Source organism: Pavona decussata, unplaced genomic scaffold (genome assembly GCF_977016875.1).
Source record: "Pavona decussata unplaced genomic scaffold, jaPavDecu1.1 SCAFFOLD_161, whole genome shotgun sequence".
NCBI classification, from domain to species: domain Eukaryota; kingdom Metazoa; phylum Cnidaria; class Anthozoa; order Scleractinia; family Agariciidae; genus Pavona; species Pavona decussata.
This window is the reverse complement of record NW_028145572.1, coordinates 4442346-4461426: the sequence shown is the minus strand read 5'-3', so window position 1 is coordinate 4461426 and position 19081 is coordinate 4442346. Positions and strand designations below refer to the sequence as shown.

Sequence of the window (19081 nt, the reverse complement as noted above, 5' to 3'; positions counted from 1 at the left end):
GACTACAAACCGGAGCCAATCAGTGACCTTGTAAAAACAGAATGAACAAAGGGTGAAAGGAAGAAGTCCAACTTCAAAATGGCGAACCTTCTATTTGGTGTGTTGTGTGTGCTTGTAGTCAAAAGCTCTTGTTATAAACCGGTGATCATTGTTCACGGAATCCTCGATCATGCATCAGACCTGAAAGATTTAGCTTCTTTTATAACACAGGCACACCCGGGCACGAACATCACCCTGATAAAGTTGTACGAAGAGCTGGATAGTTTTGCCCCTTTGTGGACACAAGTATCAGCTATGACCGAGAAAATTCGAGCCGTTATGCAATACGCCAAGGATGGAGTTCACATCATCGGATTCTCCCAAGGTATTATGCAAGTCATCGTTCTCAATAACAGTAATTAAACGGTTAAGTGCAGTATGCAATTCCCTTCTTTTTTTTAATCGAAGGTCATGGTGATTTAATTTTTCATTGTTTACTGCCTGTCACGCAACAAAACTGAGAAATCTTTTGGGATTATGACATTGCCTGACTGGCTTTTTTTCAAATTTCAGAATTTTGTGGTATTGAGTTTATTGACTTCACTTTGTATGGGACTTTTACGGTGCTACATTTGTGAAACAACGACAAAAGATCAACGCACTAGCCTGCGAATACCCACAGCCGCCTCTCCTGATAGGGAGTGATGAGAGGCGGCTGTATGTGCAGGCTATCAACGCACGTGCTAGCATAAGCTTTATCATGGTGCAAACACAAGAGGGAAAATTGTAGTCTAACTTGTCAAAAATAAAACCATCGGAATTGCAGAACTTCCCTTCCCACCCCGACGGTTGACAATAAGCAAGTTGCTTCCGGGTTTCAATCAACAAACATGAGTCCTCAACAAAAGATTTGAAGACATACCCATCCCACCCATTCCATGACCTGCATGACAGATTTGCAATAAACTATCTGAGTGAGACCAAAGTTACACCAACTTTTCTCCCATAGCAATCTCAAACATATGTCAAAGATCAGCAAAAACACACAAATGCTCACAGAAATAACCACAGGAATGTGCTGATATTATGCCTCAAAAGTGGTAGCAAAATCTTGGGGTTGCTATGACAACCTAAAGTGAAAACTGGTCAAATATTTTACCACTGTTGTTTATTTGTTTATACAACCAGCCCATGAGTCCTCCACCCCACCCCCTATTATTTGGATCCTGTTTAGCAGATTTTGCCTGTTGTCTGGTCATTATTTCTCTATGCTTCTTTAGGTGGATTGACAGTACGAGCTATCATAGAGACAATGGATGGTCACAATGTAGATAGTTTTGTCTCATTATCAAGCCCCCAGATGGGACAATATGGAGGTACATATTGTTTTAAATGCAAAACAAACCAGTTTTACTAATACCTAAACATGTATAATTATGGTAGCAAATTAGAATGTCACAGTTTCAAACTGAAATCGTATATTTTGTTAGCTCAGACCAATATTTGTCCAATCCCATAAGAAATACTAAAGGTCATATTTTCTGTTTTTTTTTTTTTTTTTTTTGTCTTTGTAGATACCAGCTACTTAAAACCTTACCTCCCTCCAGTTGCCTTCAAAGACATTTACATGTGAGTATTAAAACAGTTGTTATGGTCAGAGCAACACTTTGGGAAAACAACATTAGTTAACTGCAATATGTTCAAAACTTTACCGCATGTATGATCACAGGAACAAACAAATTTGACCATAATTTATTACGCCTGCACTGAAAGAACTTTGTTGGCTGCCAGTGAAACCACATTCTATACTTTTGTAACACCGTGTTAAGATTAATTTTAAATGCATGACTGGATGCGTGCCTTGCTACCTTAGCGATTGGCTTTACACCCATGTTGAGGTCTCTGAAAGCAAAATATTGAATTTTCAGCTTTTAAACATTCACTTTTTCAAAATTACCACTAGACAGAGGACTTTTTACTGTCAAACAGTGAACATCTGGAACAATCTGGATCAAAACCTAAGAACTTTGGAAACTATCTCCTCTTTTAAACTCAATTTTAGATCTAGTTTAATGGAAAACTTTCTAAACAGGGACTGATTTCAAGATTTTACTGTGTTTTTTCACTAATTATATCCTAGTTATTTTTAGGGTTAGGGTTAATTGTAATTAATTTTAGCATTGTCACTGAAAAGTCCTGCAAGAGGAGTGTCAATTCAGGTATTGTATTGTATTGTATTGTATTGTATTGTATTGTATTGTATTGTATTGTATTGTATTGTATTGTATTGTATTGTATTGTATTGTATAGCTAGATTCTAATAAAATCCCTTCATGAGTATTGGTGTCAACCCTCCTGGATGAGATTCTAGACCATTTTGGGCTACCCCCAGCTTACTGTTAAATCTCACTAACAGTTCACTGCAGGTATTCTCATTTAACAATGTACTCTTGGGAGGCAAGAGGTAGTGTGTGGCCAAGTTTCTTGTATTTAAGTAGATCTCATAACAGACCATGCGTAAACAACCAACCACCAGACAAAAAATATGATGCACTGTAGCAATCCTTCTACATACAGTTGTACTCACCAGTTGAGCAGGGAGGTTTTGATTTGAACTCTAAATGCAGGTTAAATGATTTTGTAATTAAATGTAATTCAGTTTTTTAACTTGCTTGTAATAAGTTAATTTCTCCACTTCTGTTTCAGATTGTTCTACAGTGACTATTTCCAAAAAAAATTGTCCCTGGCAAATTACTGGAATGGTAAGAATCCAATTAAAAAATATAAACTACTCACTGGTGATTACTTTAATTTGTCAATCTCATTTTATTTATATTGAATAATCAAAGATGGCAAATTTTAAGTTCTTTAATAAGACAGTCAGAAAAATAAAATGTCCATAATGTGACGAGCATGGGTGTCCCTGATGGGAATTGAACCCATGAGATTTCACCCCACTCCCATTGGGTGCTCTTTAAACCACTGATCTTCTGGGAGACTCGTGACTTCCTTAGTTCATTACTTATTTACTAGGTTCATATGTTACACCTGTCTGGTATGCTGCTGGAATCAGCAACACAGAAGAACAGTGTGGTGGTAAAGGAAGGAAGGCTGTAAATTTTAACTCCATTATAAGTAAAATACAAGAGATCCTGCCAGTATTTACTTTGTCATGAGCATGGACAAAAAAAATGTAGTGACCAATGAGAATTGAGCCTACAATCTTCCAGACACCTGTCAAATGCTTTAACCTCTGACTTAATTACTGCAAACTCATGGTAAGCCAGATAGTGTACACCTACTGTAATGATCATGATGGATCAGAGAATTAACTCTGCAGTGTATGGTAAAGTGAGGCCATTAATTTCCTACTAAGCATTAGCCCCAGTAAAGAAATGGGACACCGCATGGGGAAGAGAAAAAATATTTTATCTTGGCGGGAATCAAGCCCATGACCTCATTTATTGTACCGAACTGTAGGTTCATACACTGCAGCTATAAGAATTAGTAATATCCAAAGGGTCCTTTCAACATTGTTATGGCCAAGCTCACCACAAGTTCCTAGTAGCTTAGTGGTTAAAGCATTCAACCAGTATGCAGAAGGTCATGTTTATGGGTTCAGTTCCCATTCATGATTTGATTTCAAGCTCTTAAGATCTTTTAGTAAGTAAAAGATCACATTCAAATCTCTTAGCAGAGGGTGTCACATTAAATAACACAATATTGTATTCTACATCCACAGATCCATTTCATGAAGACAAAGATTATGAGCACAACATCTTTTTGCCAGTTGTAAACAATCTCAACTCTTCAAAGTTTTTCAATGTAACAGGTAATTTGATATAATTTCAGTAAAACTAAATAATGTAGTTGGTTGGTTGGCTAGTTGGTTTCCAAGTATGCCTGTGTCACGTACGTGAATAATACGTCATTCTCATTTATTCATCAGGCTTGAAATATTCCATCACATTTATTCCAAACAAAGTTGTTGAACAGGGTATGAGTATGTGTGTGACACTTGGTAGGGCAAGGTGGGAAAACTGTGAACTATAAATTATACTTCTTCATGTAGTTTTGTGTTAGCGGCTGCAGCAGGGAGGTCTCGATTCACACGCTCAGAGGTAAAATAAAACAATCTAAATGGCGGCAAAATGAACCTTGTGCGTTTTATTTTTCCCAAGATACTTAGCGACTTATAATTTGTTTTAGGGGGGAGGGGTGGTGCTGATGTCTTTTCATCCCTAACACACTCCCCCACTGTCAGTAATAGATGTCGTCCTCGACATAAGACTGTGGTGACCATTGTCTCTCTTACAATTATAATATACTAGTTTGAACTACACGGCTGGACTTTGTTTTGGAAAGGGGTGATCAGGCCCAAACCAATGGACACTACACAAACAACTTGAAGCAACGTAAAACAACCTTAAGACTTCTTCAAACTAGTTTAAAGTATTACATGTACCAAAGTTCAAGGACTTTGACTGATAAATTCCTCAGTTTAAAGAGGAAGAAAAAATGTTCTCAGTCCGCACTTAATGTAAGGATTCAATGAAATTAACTAAACAGTTTCACAGTTTCATATGCATCAGGATTAATGTTCAATTGGTCGAGTAAGGATACGCTCAAACATGTCAACAGGGGGCAGGATATCTCCATGGCCAGACACAGTTCAGCCATGTATAAGGTTGTCCTCTGACTGTTCCTGTTGAAATAGCTATTGATAAAGGCATCACACGTGCAATATGGTTTGTTGTACTTGGCACTGTTGGGTGATAGAAACTGGGTGTTCCTAAGGTGTCATAGGTAAACAACGCAGGTGCTCTCCGCTGCATAGTTAGCCGTTCAGTGGTTTCTTCATTGTCTGGCTGGTTCCCCTTGGAAGATTCATCCACAGGTTCTGTTGGTACTTGGGATTCAACTGCATCTTCACTGTGACATGTCTCCTCATGAGAAACGTGATGGTTTGCTGCTGGGTAGCTAACTGCCTTGTTGGTAGGTGGGAAACTTGTGAAGATTTCAGCTCCCCTTATTTCTTCATTCTGGACTGGAGTAAAATGTTAGTATCCCATCAGGCACTTCATCAGAATTGCTTTCTCGGCTTGGATCTGGTGGTCAGTCTCAGGCAATTTGCTTCTCTTCAAAACTCGTTTTGGTTTCCTACAGAACTTGTCGTGCCATTTGATGTTGACTTTTGATCACTTCTTCAATGACATTATAACCAATGATTGGATATTCCAGCTTGTCTCTAGCGTCCAGGAGTGGCACTGAGGGGTTGATAATTGAGTATTAGAGGCTAACTGGAACTGTACCTCTACCCATCCCTCAAATGGTATTGGTCCACCATTGGCTCCTTTTAGGTTCAGTCCTGCTTCCTCCCCAAGCAACCCTTCAATGTTTCTTTAATTTGAAGAAGGCAGATGTCCTCTAAGCCAACCTTTTGATGCAATAGATACCTGTGCATCTGTGTCCCAAAGGGCCTCAACTGATACCCCATTCAACACACATGACACCTTACACTTCTTACCCACAAGCTTGGCTACAGCTATGTTTTGCTTGTGTTAAAAGACTGGTAAATACATAACCAGAAATTGAGATAATAATCAGATGTACCCATCTCACCAACTCATGTTATGACTGAGTCACAAAATATCATTTCTTACAAAATAACCTTTCTGCCATGTGCACACACACATACATCATCATCATGATTATGATCATTGATTTGGCCTGAATGTATGGTTACAGAGGTACATGTACACAGGCAGATGATCTGCTCTAATTTAGGAGCTTAAGTTAGTTCATACAAATGAGAAAAGCTCAGTTCCAAGCCTACCAAATCTTAAAGTTTTCTTTAATTTATTGCAGTTAGTGAAAGGTATAAGAAGAACTTCTTGCAGATCAAGAACTTAGTTCTGATTGGAGGACCTGATGATGGTGTCATTATGCCATGGCAGTCAAGGTACGTGTAAGTAAATTAAAGTTGTTAGCACCTAAGAAGTAGTCCAAGAGAAGCTGCCTTTAAATAGCCATAACAAAATAATACAAAAAATATAAATAACAAAAAAACAGGCGTCTACAGGGGATGTCTACCGAGTGGCTCTTGATCTGCTGTTTCCTGGTTGAATTGGAAGTTGGAAAATAATTTTTGGTTTTTGTGTTGAGATTAAAAAAAAATAAACCCATGGAGCAGGGTCAGGAACATTCAAGCAATTGTAAAATGTCTGCTGTGTTCCCACATCACATTGTGCCCAATAGTTATAGAGAACATTTGTGTAAGCTGTATTCAGGTTGATGTGTTTTGATCAGGTTTAGCTGAAAATTTAAGTTGCAGAAACAGAATTTTATTCCCCGAAATTACCAGTTGTTGTTGTTTTTACGAAAATGCTATGCTAGCTGACCTTTGTTTTTTTGTTTTCTTTTTTTTTTTTTTTGCATTTTAAATGAAATATATTTTAACCTTCAAAAATGAAAGGAATGAGTTTTCCAATTTGAGCTGACATTTTTGCTGAAAAAATCTGTACATTTTCTTTATGACTAAATTCAAATTTCTAAGATATCCACCAAAATGAACCGTTGGGTACCTCTTATGTATGGCCATGGAATCAAACCCAGGCCATGTTTTGGTGGGACTGGTAAGTAATCTCACCATTATACCATCCTTACTCTCTGCATACTGTGCAATGTTATATCGTATCCCTCTCATACAGCAAATGGCTGCAAATGTGGATGTCTATGTCTGAGAATCATTTTGCCTTCCTCGTGACTTCACTCATCATTTACTCTTTATTATAGAGTTATTGCTGTCAATTTTTGGCGCTCGTTTGACTCACTTAAATCACTCTTTACAAGTCCCAGTATCATCAGTTTATGCATGGCCTGTGTTGTGGCTTGAGTTTGTTGTTGGTTCTTGTCCTTGCTCCAGGAGGTTTTTCTCCGGGTGCTCCAGTTGTCCCCTCTCCTCAAACACCAGCATTTCCAAATTCCAATTTGATCTGGAGAGTGTCCCCAGCTAGTGCTCTGCACTGAATACACATCTGCACATTGAGGCTTAAATAAAGTGCCTCGAAGAAGAAGAAGATTCTGAAGCCAGCAAATCAGTTGATAGTGATAATGGCTGACTTGTGAGGTCTTTTATTTTTCAGTCATTTTGGGTTTTACAACACCAACCTAACAGTTGTGGACATGAAGTATCAACAGGTCAGTGGTGCTCTTTGTCAGTTTTACAGATAGTTGTAACATGCACTCTGCTTTAGCGGCTAGCCTTACTGCATGTTATATTGGCAAAATTTGTAAGTTGCTTTTTAAATTAGTGCAAATACTTAAAGTGCTACTGTGATGAAATTCGCGTCTTTCAAATCTAAGCCATTTTAGAACATAAACAAGTAGTATGTACGAGAAGAAGAATGCTGTTTACTATTTTCAAATATCTCTTTTTGTTCCAGAGATATTCAAGTTTTTAGAATATGCAAATTAGCCAAGTGATGACGTCATAATATCAACCGAATTTTAATCAAATATTATGAAAAAAGATATCTCAGCCAATTTGTATTAGAAATGCTTGATTCTTTGCAGTGACATTGTTCTAGGTGCGCTCCACAATATGAGCTCATCAATTTTGTTACCATGGCAACAGGTTCCAGTCCTCCCTGATACGTAAGGCTTTGTTGGCCACTGTTGGCGTTCTGTTTTGATATTTGACAATGGTGCCTCATCTGCATGATCCAGCAAGCGTATAAATATGTTAGGTCGAGTTTGTGGCCTTGTTAAATGTTTTTCAAGCTGAAAATCACTAAAATATTGAAATCAGGTTTGAGGGGACTGGAAAAGAGTGAGTTGCCATGGGAACCGAATTTTTTAAAGCCGTAGGTGTATTGCCTTTAGAACTATTAACCTGCCAGGTTTCAATGGTCTCTGCTGTAAATTGACTGAGATATCTCTATTTATGTACTTGATGTTATATTGAGTTGATAGTGTGACGTCATCAGTCCTCTCATTTACATATTTTACACATTTTTCAAAGTTAAATATCTCCGGAACCAATGCAGATATTAAGAAACGGTAAACGGCGTTTTTAATCTTTCCTAGAATTCTATGTGATAAAGCTTAAAATTCAACTGGTAAAAATTTGATCACAGTGGGAGAATTCAAATAACTGTTCAAAGCTGCTCTGGATATTTACCATGGGCCTAGTTCAAATGTTAAACTTTGTGTGCTAAACCTAATTTAAATGTGCAGAATTGCTATTGTTTTTGTTCAATCCCCATGTACATTAGGTTTGGCACAGTCTCTACCACATGTAAAGTTCAACAATTATTTGGTCTGGGTTAAGTTCCTTATAAATTCCTAAGAACATCAAATGTGAACAGATCTTAGAATTGGACACCAATGGTTTGAAAGGCCCAGTGACAGCACCATTTTCTTTATTGTGTGTAGACATGAAAAGTGAATGCTTACCTAAATACAATAATATTATTGAATTGTTATAGAATCAGGAAAAGGAGTTGCTTAAGTGATGTGGTTGGTTATGAGACAATCCAAGCACAGCATTTGACTGAGGGCTGATCATGATTCAAAGATTGCTCACATGATAAACAACAGCATTATCATTTAACTCTGTAATATCAAAAAAAATTTCACTGCATATAAATTCCTTTTGGTGCTAGTTAGGGCATTCTGGTGTGAGGAACTTGATGAACATTTCTTTTTTCTTTCCTCTTCTTTTATTTTTTTATTTTTTATTTATTTTTTTTTTTTCACGTGCATGTTTGATCAAGAAGTTACATTGTATGGAGACATTAATTTTATACAGGTGGTTCCTTGGACCCTGTGGCCTGTCATTTGATGGCAATGATACAATGATTGTTTTTTATTATCATTGAATCATCTATGCAGGTGTATCTTGAAGACACATTTGGCCTGCACAGTCTGGACAAAAGAGGGTCACTCCACCAATACACCTTTTCAGGAATAAGCCACACTCACTGGCACAAAGTAAAGGAAGTGTTTGTTGAAGCAATAGAGCCCTGGTTAACATAGAGAGCTCTTACAAGTGAATATCAAATAAGTTATTTTTGTGTGCAAATTCGTCAAAATGAAACCCTAGGAGCTCCTTGTGCAAAACATTAAATTATGTAACTTATTTAATTGATTCATGAAAATTAGTTAATATCTCTGAAGAGAGGTAGCTGGCTTTGAACATCTTTTTAACAATATCAAAATGAACAATGCAATGCTAGATACTGAAATATTACAGTTTGTCGTGTATCCAGTGGAGATTGAAATTGAAATAAAACATTGACAGGTGTAATATGTAATGTAACTATATAGTGTAATTTTTTATTCAAACTACTCCACATTTTGGAGACTTTATTCATAGTGGTGACAGTGCCCTTCCTTATTCTTAGCAAAACTAAGTATCGGAGGGTGATAATTTTTAACTTTAGCTGAAATGTTTCACTCTTAACGTCCTAGATCTTTCACTGATTCATATGTTAAAAATATTGGTCATGCGTGGTGTAGAATTGACTGTATGCTTTCAGTTGCTTACTAATTAAATAAATAAGTAGATGGGAAGGACAGGAACCTTATCTTCCTTTTTTTCTTCCATTTCCTGTCCTCTCACCTCTGAGTGATTTTTTTTGTTCACAAACTCTCTTCCCCCTTTGAACCCTCTCATGATACCATTTTTCTTCTTTTCTTGACCTTTTTCTTCCAGTTCATTTGTCCCAGATCTCTAAATGCCATTAAGAGGTCTCGCCCAAAAATAAATTACTAGCATGCGAGTTTGTCGGTTCAGAGGACGCAGAAACGTGACCTTGAAAAGGTCTATTACTAAAATGTACCAACTGTAAAGCATACCTGTACCCAATCATGAGTCAAACACAGCATGAAATTTACATCTTTTTCAATTTGTGATCTGATCTTTTTTTCTTTGCAAAAGAGCGCTAGATTGACTCTCGTGTGCATCATTTTTGATCACCAAAACATGTCTGGTTGGGAGGAGTGCAAGTCCCTACGCTCTTCCCAACTGGTTTTGCTCTCCTAATCCAAGATAGCGGCTGTAAAAACCTATTGTAAGTAATATTTTGAAATGACTGCGCTGGTAGCTAGGTACTGAATGGTTTTTATGAGGGTAAAATGACACTTAAAAACTACTACTGTTAGCTGAGGTTTCAGGAGACCTTTTACTTTGTGTTCTTAGCTTTGTTGTTCTACGTTTTACAAATTTAACTAATTTAAATATTAAGTACCGAACTTTTATCGTAACTTTTTTAAACTAATGTAGATAGCATTTTATGTTCTTTTTATTTTAGTAAATTTTTCTTTACAAATTGAAAAATAAAATAACCGTTTTTTTTCCACTTAGTCATGTTACCTGACTTGGCAGTACAGAAACTGACAATAAGTAAGATTCCACCCCACCCTTTCCCCCAGAAAAGTTGTCGTTGCTGCGGGACTCCAAAGGTAATTTGGGTGTCTGTACTAAGTGTAAAACCACTAGACCCCCCCCCCCCCCCCCCCGCTACGGTTGTTCTTGACAGTTGTCATGCAAGACTGAAAATGAAAAATTCCTTTGAAGGATCTTTCAGTAATATTGAACTCTTGTATTTGGTGGTAAACACTCTCAAATTTTCGTCAGTGAGGGTTAAAACAGGTGATGTCAATGTGCCAACTGAACAAAATTTTTTCTCAAATGATAATTAATTTATCTGACTTGAGGTTTCCAAAATAACATTATCATTCTTCGCCTTAAGCAAATTTACTTGATACGATTTACCGGTTAACTAGGCCCACATGTTTTTCTTTGGTTCGATCATACTTGATTATTTGAAGACAAAGTTCAAATTTGAAAAGGGGAAGTCAAGACCCTGTGGACCATCCGCCCCCAATAAGCACCAACGCCAGAGGTACACCATTCCCTGTGTGGTGGCCGACTGTTCTTTTAATCATGAGGCACCCAACAGTTCTTTTCTGTGAGTGTCTGTTCAGAAGATCTTAATCTCAAAACTAGAGTTGTGTTCTCTTGTAAATTGTTATTTTGTAATTTTTAAATCGATGACATCAAAGTATATTTTGCAATGTTAAATTTAGTTAGTAGGTGCTTGAATTTGTTTAAGTTGTTGGTCGTCAATTCCTTGCTATATAGACTGTTCCACGCTACTGCTCCTCGTCTTCCTCTGTATTGTATGGAGTTTCTGGTAAAGTTAGTATCTAGTCTAGGAAGGATGATATCTCCAGTTCTTCTGTTTTCACCGCCGGAATTTCTCTGCACAAAAAAATCCTTGAATTCTATAGTTTCTGTAGCCTTTAATGCATTTGAAAACGAACTCCGTCAATCGATCCTTACATATTTTATCCAAACTGTCCTATCATGTGCGTGTTAATCACGTCTTGCATTCATCTGCATCATCCGTGAAAAAAAGTCAAGATATTCATAACACTAGCAGAAACTTTAAAGGTGTGGTTCTGACAAAAAATTTTCACGATTTAATTTGACTTGGAGTATTTTTGAGCGAGTAAGAGCCAAATAAAACCTGACGTATCTACACGTCTTAAAAAACTTTTTCCAACTTCTCCTCTAATACACCATTCAATACAAATACGAAAACAAAACAAAGTGCAAAAGACCAGCTGGTAGAAGAAGCAGGTGATCTACTTATTAAGGTTCAAAGTCCTAGTTTCTACAAACTTGATTATTAGACGACGTAGAATTTTAACAGTACTAGTCCAAATCTAACTCGGGTATTGTGATGTAATCTAGTTTTAATTTTAAGATATCCCGAGCAAAGGAAATTATCTGGCTGACATAATTGACAACAAGAGTCATCAAATCTGCTTCAGGAACAAAGGCCAGATACACCTTCATGCGCTGCTTGAACATCGCAAGGCCTTGATCACTTCCTGAATTTACAGTGACTTCAGCGACGTCCTGGAAGAAACGTGATGACCTGTTATCAGGAGGAACTCCTTTGTGTAAATTTGACCAAAAGGCATAACCCTCATCGTCAGTGTAACATTCAGCAAGATCATGGGCGATCTCATAGACGAGTTGATGGAGAGGAATCTGCGTGACGTCGCACTGCCCAGGGGTGACCTTGTGCTTAAGCTCGTATTCCTTTTTCTTTTCGCAGGTCCTCATATAGAACTTCTGGGCCAACAAGTTCAGTTCTCCTTGAAGAGAAGAGAGCAACCTTTTGAAGAAAACTTCGACTAAGCTCCATATCCGAATGAGCAAGTTGTAGGCATTTTCGTCAAGCTCTTTGGTGTTGAGGTCGGTGACCTGATTCCAAAAGTCGCCATACTTGTGAGATTGAGGAATATTATCAATGTTGACAAACATTTTATTCCACACCGTGGTCGGATCCTTTCCATGGAGACTGCTAGACACCACGTACTCCAGCAAATCAATCATTTCTAACACCCTGATCTGTTGTCTTGTTTCTTTCACGTCTTCCGGTGTGAGTTTCATCTTCAAACCTCGCAGCTCATTTTGCATTTCTCTCAGGATGCACTGTCGTAGCTTGTTTTCGTGATCGGTCATGGTTAGCAGATTGTATCCCGGAATAAAGAAGCTGGGGATTTCCTCGCGTCTAATTCCCTGCAAAATAACCTCTATGACGTTATCTATCTGCTGTACCCAACAATCTTTATCCCACCGATTATCTGCTATAAACAACTGAGACAAGAGGACTATCTTGAAAATGTATGATGGCACCAAGGATGGATCTAAACCCAGGAGCTCTGAGATGGTATTTCTCATGACCTTCAGAACTCGGAAGCAAACTTTAAACCCATCAGGAGAAGTACAAAGAATTTCTCTTTCGGCCACGGAGAACGAGATACGCCAACTGTCAAATCCAGCAGGGACGACGTGGAACCCGGTCTGTTGGAGGTGCTCGTCTACTGACTGCGGAAGTTTTGCCAACTTAACAGGAAGCTGGGATATAGGGTACTCCAGGGATAGCGTCAAGTCCATGGTAACTTCTAAATTATTGTAACTGTCGCCACCTTGCCACCTGAGGTAAAGTGTTGTAGCTGGACCGTGCGTTTCTGAATACATCAGTCCAGATGGATTGTCTTGACCACTGCTGTTTCCGAGTAAGGTAAAGTACACGGGCCCCCAAGTGCTGTCCAGCAGCTGCTGGTTGGTTCTTAGGATAACCAATCCTTCGGGTACCTCGGTGTCATTTAAAGATTCACTAACAAGCTTCTTAAAATGGTGAGACAGTAGGTTTGGGCTGAGGAAACCTTGCTCGTCCTTGAACTCTACCCATCCGTCTTCATTCAGGGCGAGTTTTACATATCCATCACCTTTGTCGCAAGGATGCAACAATGGCTTGTTGGTAAGGCAGTTGATTCTGATCATGAAGTCAAATTCGTCTGGCTTGTGGACTTTCACTCCTTCGTAAACACTTCCGCTTTGGATCAATGTGCCCTGAAATCGCATGTCTCGCTTTTCTACTTCTGCCAGAATGTTATTCACGAGAGTTTCGAGTTTATGTCTAATTTCTCCGGCTTCATTTTCATCTGTAAGCCTTGCCTCCTGCTGAAAATGTTCGACAACCTCAGACATTACGATGTTAACCGGATACAACACTATCAATTCATCATAAACGCTGGAACTCCCGAGATTGCTTCGCGATTAATGCAAATTTTGGCTTTCGCCGAATTGAAATAACATCCTTTGTTTCTTAGTGTTCTGCACGTCGTTGACAGCTGCATATAATTTAAGCCTTTTTATTATTGTTTTTCTTAGCGATAAAACCTGTCACGCGAGATTCCCGCCATTTTTTATCATATTTAGCCAATCATATTATAACTTGTGGACTAGCGTGATCAAAAAAAAAATCGAACGAAGAGAGAGAGAAAGAATCCCGTTATTGAAAACAGCGTGTTCAAGAAGAGCGTCAAAGCGACAGGGAACAAGAACAACTGACAGCATAAAAGGGCGACCGACCGTCTTTGAAAACCTGCACATCACAAAAGGACAAAACCTCTCGGAAAAGGTAGAAACTCTCTGATTTATTGTGGATTTTGCTTTGCGTGTTTGTGAATACTACCGCCTTGTTTGGTTCCAAGATTGGATATCATGACCACACGTCAATTGCTTTGCATGAAAACGAGGCTAAGGGCGTGAACGCAGAAAGAACGCCAATAATTTATTGCAACACGATGCCTCCTAAGATCGACATCAAGACCCTCTCTGGGAAAAGAGATAACGCTGTACATATTATTCGACGAATTTGAAACACTTAGTTCTGTGAAACCTGAACTGAACTTGTTGGCAGCATCTAATAGAGTCCAAGTACAGGGCGATTAAAAAACAGATAGAAGCTATTGCTGACAGATTTGTCGAAGAGGGTGTCACGTCAGAGGACGAAAAAATAACAGAAAATCTAAAAGCTGGAGAAGAAATCAAAATACAACATCTCGAAACTTTGCAAAAATATGCCAGTTATCAAAAGGAACTTAGCACCGCCCCTCAATTGCAAAACACCTCTGAAAGCACTGCAGTCCTTGGGGTACTCGCAGAAGCAGTCAAACAAATGGCAGAAAGTATGGCTAGAAAACTACACGTGAGTGGCTTAGAAAGACTGTCCGTTCCGTTATGGGATGGATCACGGAAAGCGTACGCAACCTGGAAAAAAGAATTCAGGCACTGGATGACTAAATACAACCAAGAAAAAGAGGAGCAACTACAACGCTTCCGTAAGGCCATGCCCAAAGGATCTTGGTGGACAGACCAAGTGAAGACCTGCAAAAACATAGATAGAGCAGGGGAGATACTTGACATCGAGTTCGCGCACAAAAGGAAGTTGATGGATGAGCTCCTTTCTGAGATCACCAATTACGGTGTTGTAAAAGGTGACTCGAAGAATCTGGCTCGTTACGCCACCTCTATATCTGTGGACAATGGATGTCCTGTTCGAGAAGCCTCTGAAGCGCCATTCGTCACGTCGAGGCTCTTGTCCAAACTTGAACCCAAGGATGATGCAAACTTCGGCAGAGAGATGCAACGCCTAGGGAAAGAAGAAAATGTCACCAATTTAGTTACTTGGCTCCACCAAAAGGCAGCGCTCCGATCCAGGGGCAAAAAAGAAATCGAAGCTGAAAGCGTGCATAGTCGGAGAACGAGGGGGGCGAGAGCAACCTTACCGTAGGAGATCGGAACAACATTTTAATAATTCCAGCATGACCGATGACGAATCATGTCCCCTTGGTTGTAAATCAAAGCATCTTCTCGCTTCCTGCACTGTATATCAAGAATCGACTGTCAACAAAAGATGGGAGATCGTGACTGGGAGAATAGAAGATGTCGGAAATGCCTAAGAGTGTCCCATCACACGAATGACGCTCTGATGACGTCTGGGAGGAACCACCCATTACGCCGAACGACATCCTGATCGGACAGCACAACCCTCCTCCCCAACCAGAGCAAGAATCCAGAGTTAATCCAAGACATTTACTGAGGAGTGTCCAAAACAAAGTTGGCGATGTTGGGCTTGCTGGATGAAGTACTTTGCGCGAACGCTACTACCGCGGAACAAGTGGTTTAAGATGCGAGAGAATGTCGCAATCGGCGATTTAGTCCTCGAGCTTAAAGAGGAAGTATCATGCAAATTTGCTGTCATTTCAAAACCCAAAAATGTTTGATTGTCAGCAGAATAAGAGAAATAATTGTCAAATTTCTTATAAATTATAACCCCAGAGCAATAAACCTGTCGATTAGTGCCTCTGACCAGAGACAGAGTAGGTAGGTATGGATTGAAACTTGAAAAATGTTAGGCTAATGTTTTTCAAGTTCTCGCATTTTTGTTTCCAAAATGCGCTAGAACAGATCATGAGTTATTCCTTTCAAGAATTGAGTTGATTTCTTTCCTCTCGTCATTCTAGAATTATTTGGCAGCTGATTGAAGGTCTTATTTCATCATTTTTCACAAAAGATACCAAAACCAGATGATACTTCCCCTTTAATCCGAACCGTAAGAGGTCCCAGTTGGAGATGGCGCTGATCGTCGAAACCTATCCTGGCAAGGATGGATTGGTCAGGAAGGCGCGCATTAGGACCCAGAATGGCGAATATGACCGCACCATCCACAAATTATGCGTTATTGCGACGAAGCAAGAACTTAGTGGAAATGAACAATAATATAAAGTCTATATTACTCGAGAACGCTGAACGTTTTATAATAATAATAGCTGATAATAATAATAATAATAATAATAATAATAATAATAATAATAATAATAATAATAATAATAATAAGTCATGGTAATAGGACTGAGTGGAGTACAATTCAGGGAGTAATCAGGCAAGTAATTTCAAATCGGCCAAGCGCGTAGCGCAAGGCCGATTTGAAATTACGAGCCTGATTACCCCTGAATTGTGCGACACAAAGTCCTATTACCAATTAATTGTGCCAATAAAAAAATGTCTGAATAAAAGTCACTGGACCAGTGACCATTTTTCTTTTCCAGTTAATGCTGAAGCTAGACAGCTTACCTGGTCACAATTTTTTCATTGATTTCTATCGGTTATCATGTGCCATGTAGTGAAATTTCATTGGCTAGTGGCATTTGCTACTTGATTTTCATTGGTTCTTTAACTGTCCGATTTCACCTGTCCGATTACAAGCTTCTAGTAATCGGACAGGTCAAATCGGACAGTTTTGGAGTTACATAGCAAAATTAAGCTATAAATATGGGCTTTTAAGAACCAATCATATTAAAGCATTTTGTTATTGTCGCAATTATAATAATAATAATAATAATAATAGACCAGCTATGACTTTTATACATTTTTATATATTTTATATTTTTAGACTATGACTTTTATATATTTTTGTATATTTTATATTTTTATTCACGTGCTATTTTAAGTTTCGCTTGGCTCACAGGTTACGCTACGCGCCCTGTGGTGCTTTCTTATACTGTACATACAGATAGTTTTACTGCGCATAATAATATCTTTATTTGTTCATCCAATCAAAATGGGTTTTCACATACCAATTACAATAAAATGTAATATGAACAATTGAAATCTAAAATTTAACATTTAAAAAGTGATAAAACATTACCATATTATTTATAAACTTAAAATCTTAAAATCTTAATTTACGCATAATCACACCTATTAAGTGTCAATGGCTTACAATTCGTCAAGGGCCCGTCCTTTAATCGCTTTCTTAAAAACATCAAATGACTCTATGTTTGCTAAACTTTCTGGAAGGTCATTCCAGAGCTGAGCAGCCCTATATGAGAAAGATCGCTGACCTGTTGCTGATCTAAAAGATGGTATATTAAGCTTATCTTTATTCGTAGTATTTCTTGTATGCACCTGGCCTCTTGTCGTAAACTTATTACACAAGGATGGTGGGGCTAATCCCTTTATACATTTAAAAGCCATTAAAGTGTCTCTAACCTCCAGTTGCTTAGCAATCGGCAACCAGTGGAGTTCCTTTAGCATCGGCGTAAGATATAGTTGAGTTAAACTTCGTACTAATTTGATCGCTGCTTAATTAGGGCCCCGATTTCCGCACTTCATTTAGCCTTTTTTGTTGTTTTTCTTAGCGATAAGACCTGTCACGGGAGATTCCCGCCATTTTTATCATATTTAGCCAATCATATTATAGCTCGCTTGTGGACTAGCGTGATAAAAAAAAAACCGAAAGAAGAGAGAGAGAGAAAGAATCCTGTTATTGAAAACAGCGTGTTCGTGACTTTTACAAAAGGAAAAATAACTTACGCCTTACAGAATTGTAAGTATATCAACAATATTATAGAGAAAGTTTGCTATTGAAGTTTCGTTTTCGAGTAGAACTGATTTTTGAAGAATGATAGTTGGTCGGCTCACATGTATCATTTACTTTTAGTTGACTAGCTAGCCTGTGCAAAGTAGAAATTGCGCATTATAGTTCAAAACAACTGGTAGATCCTGTGGACATTATTTTCCTGGTGTATCTTCAAACCTAGTAGCAGGCTAACCCGCGGTACGAACTCAGAAACACTTAGAAAAATAATTAACAGTGAAGCTTAAATTATGCCAGAAAATGAACCAGCAAAAATTCAGAGCAAAATCCCAAGAAGACGCGTTTGACTGAAAATGTTTACAGCGGTTACCAATAACACGTGACCTATCGCCTTCAAAAGAATCCGATAAAGTTGCGCCAGTTGGTGGACGTCAATCATAGAAACCAATAGCTCCTGACGACGGGTCGTGTTGATCGTACAGACGGAACTGTGCAAATTTTGATACCTTTTCTTGAGAAGACGTCAAGATGAAAACAACAGAACAATTAAAAGAGAATTGTGAATTTTGTGTTTGGTTTTTTTTTAGATAAGCCACCTTGTATTTCGGATGCGAGTGGTCGTTTTAACCCGGAAAAATTAAAAAGCACGAAACTTCCATAGTGCTCGTTGGTCGCATTAACGCGGTTCACATGGGATTCGCGCTCTCAGAGAAGCGTGCCACCCAAAGTGGTCCGGTAGAACAGTGATCGTAAGGCGAGTTTCCACTGTGTATATGAAAAAAAGTCGCCATTTTGAAGGATTTTTCCACCGTCTCCTGTCAGTAAAACCATCCATTCTTTGCTTAAGGTGGGGCTCTACCTGAATTTGAGTGAAATTTGAAGAGGTTTTAAGAATGGATAGAAGAAAGATAATGATTTTTGGAACACTAACATATTCAAATGCGGTTTACATCAGCATATGTCCATTAGCGACCTCGTCCTACCCACCCAACCCATGAAATCATGAGACAGCACAAAGGCCAGACCAGCACACCGGGAACTCCATGCCCTACTCTTTGCGATTAGTGTCTGGGTTCTTTAACGTCCCACAGGGTTATGAACATTGAAGTGTTGTGAGACGGGGCCTACGGCTTATCCGAGAAGACTAGAAAGTCTAACCATTTGCAGATGTCATTACAAAGACAGCACTTTCTCCTCAGTTATTTAAAGACCCTGAGTGTTGGTCCGGCCGGGGTTTGAACCCACGACCTCCCGCATGGTAGTCCGATGCTCAATCAACTGAGCTAACCGGTCGGCGGTCATACCACGGAACTTAGGTGTTCAAGCTCATTCGACGCCCTCATAAAAAA

At 38.7% G+C, this 19081-nt stretch overlaps 2 protein-coding genes across 2 annotated transcripts; one reads left to right on the top strand and one right to left on the bottom strand.

The window, feature by feature from the left end:
* The first annotated feature begins 52 nt into the window (after positions 1-52).
* Positions 53-10347, top strand: LOC146464935 (lysosomal thioesterase PPT2-A-like). Its single transcript, XM_085129396.1, has 8 exons — positions 53-364; positions 1260-1355; positions 1554-1608; positions 2686-2741; positions 3722-3811; positions 5848-5941; positions 7125-7179; positions 8875-10347. The coding sequence occupies exons 1-8, from the start codon at positions 79-81 to the stop codon at positions 9016-9018; spliced, it is 876 nt and encodes a 291-aa protein (XP_084985522.1). The 5' UTR covers positions 53-78; the 3' UTR covers positions 9019-10347.
* On the bottom strand, positions 10148-13557 carry LOC146464934 (cyclic GMP-AMP synthase-like receptor). Its single transcript, XM_085129393.1, has one exon. It carries the CDS (start codon positions 13553-13555, stop codon positions 11705-11707), a length of 1851 nt encoding a protein of 616 aa, XP_084985519.1. The 5' UTR covers positions 13556-13557; the 3' UTR covers positions 10148-11704.
* Positions 13558-19081: the final 5524 nt, after the last annotated feature.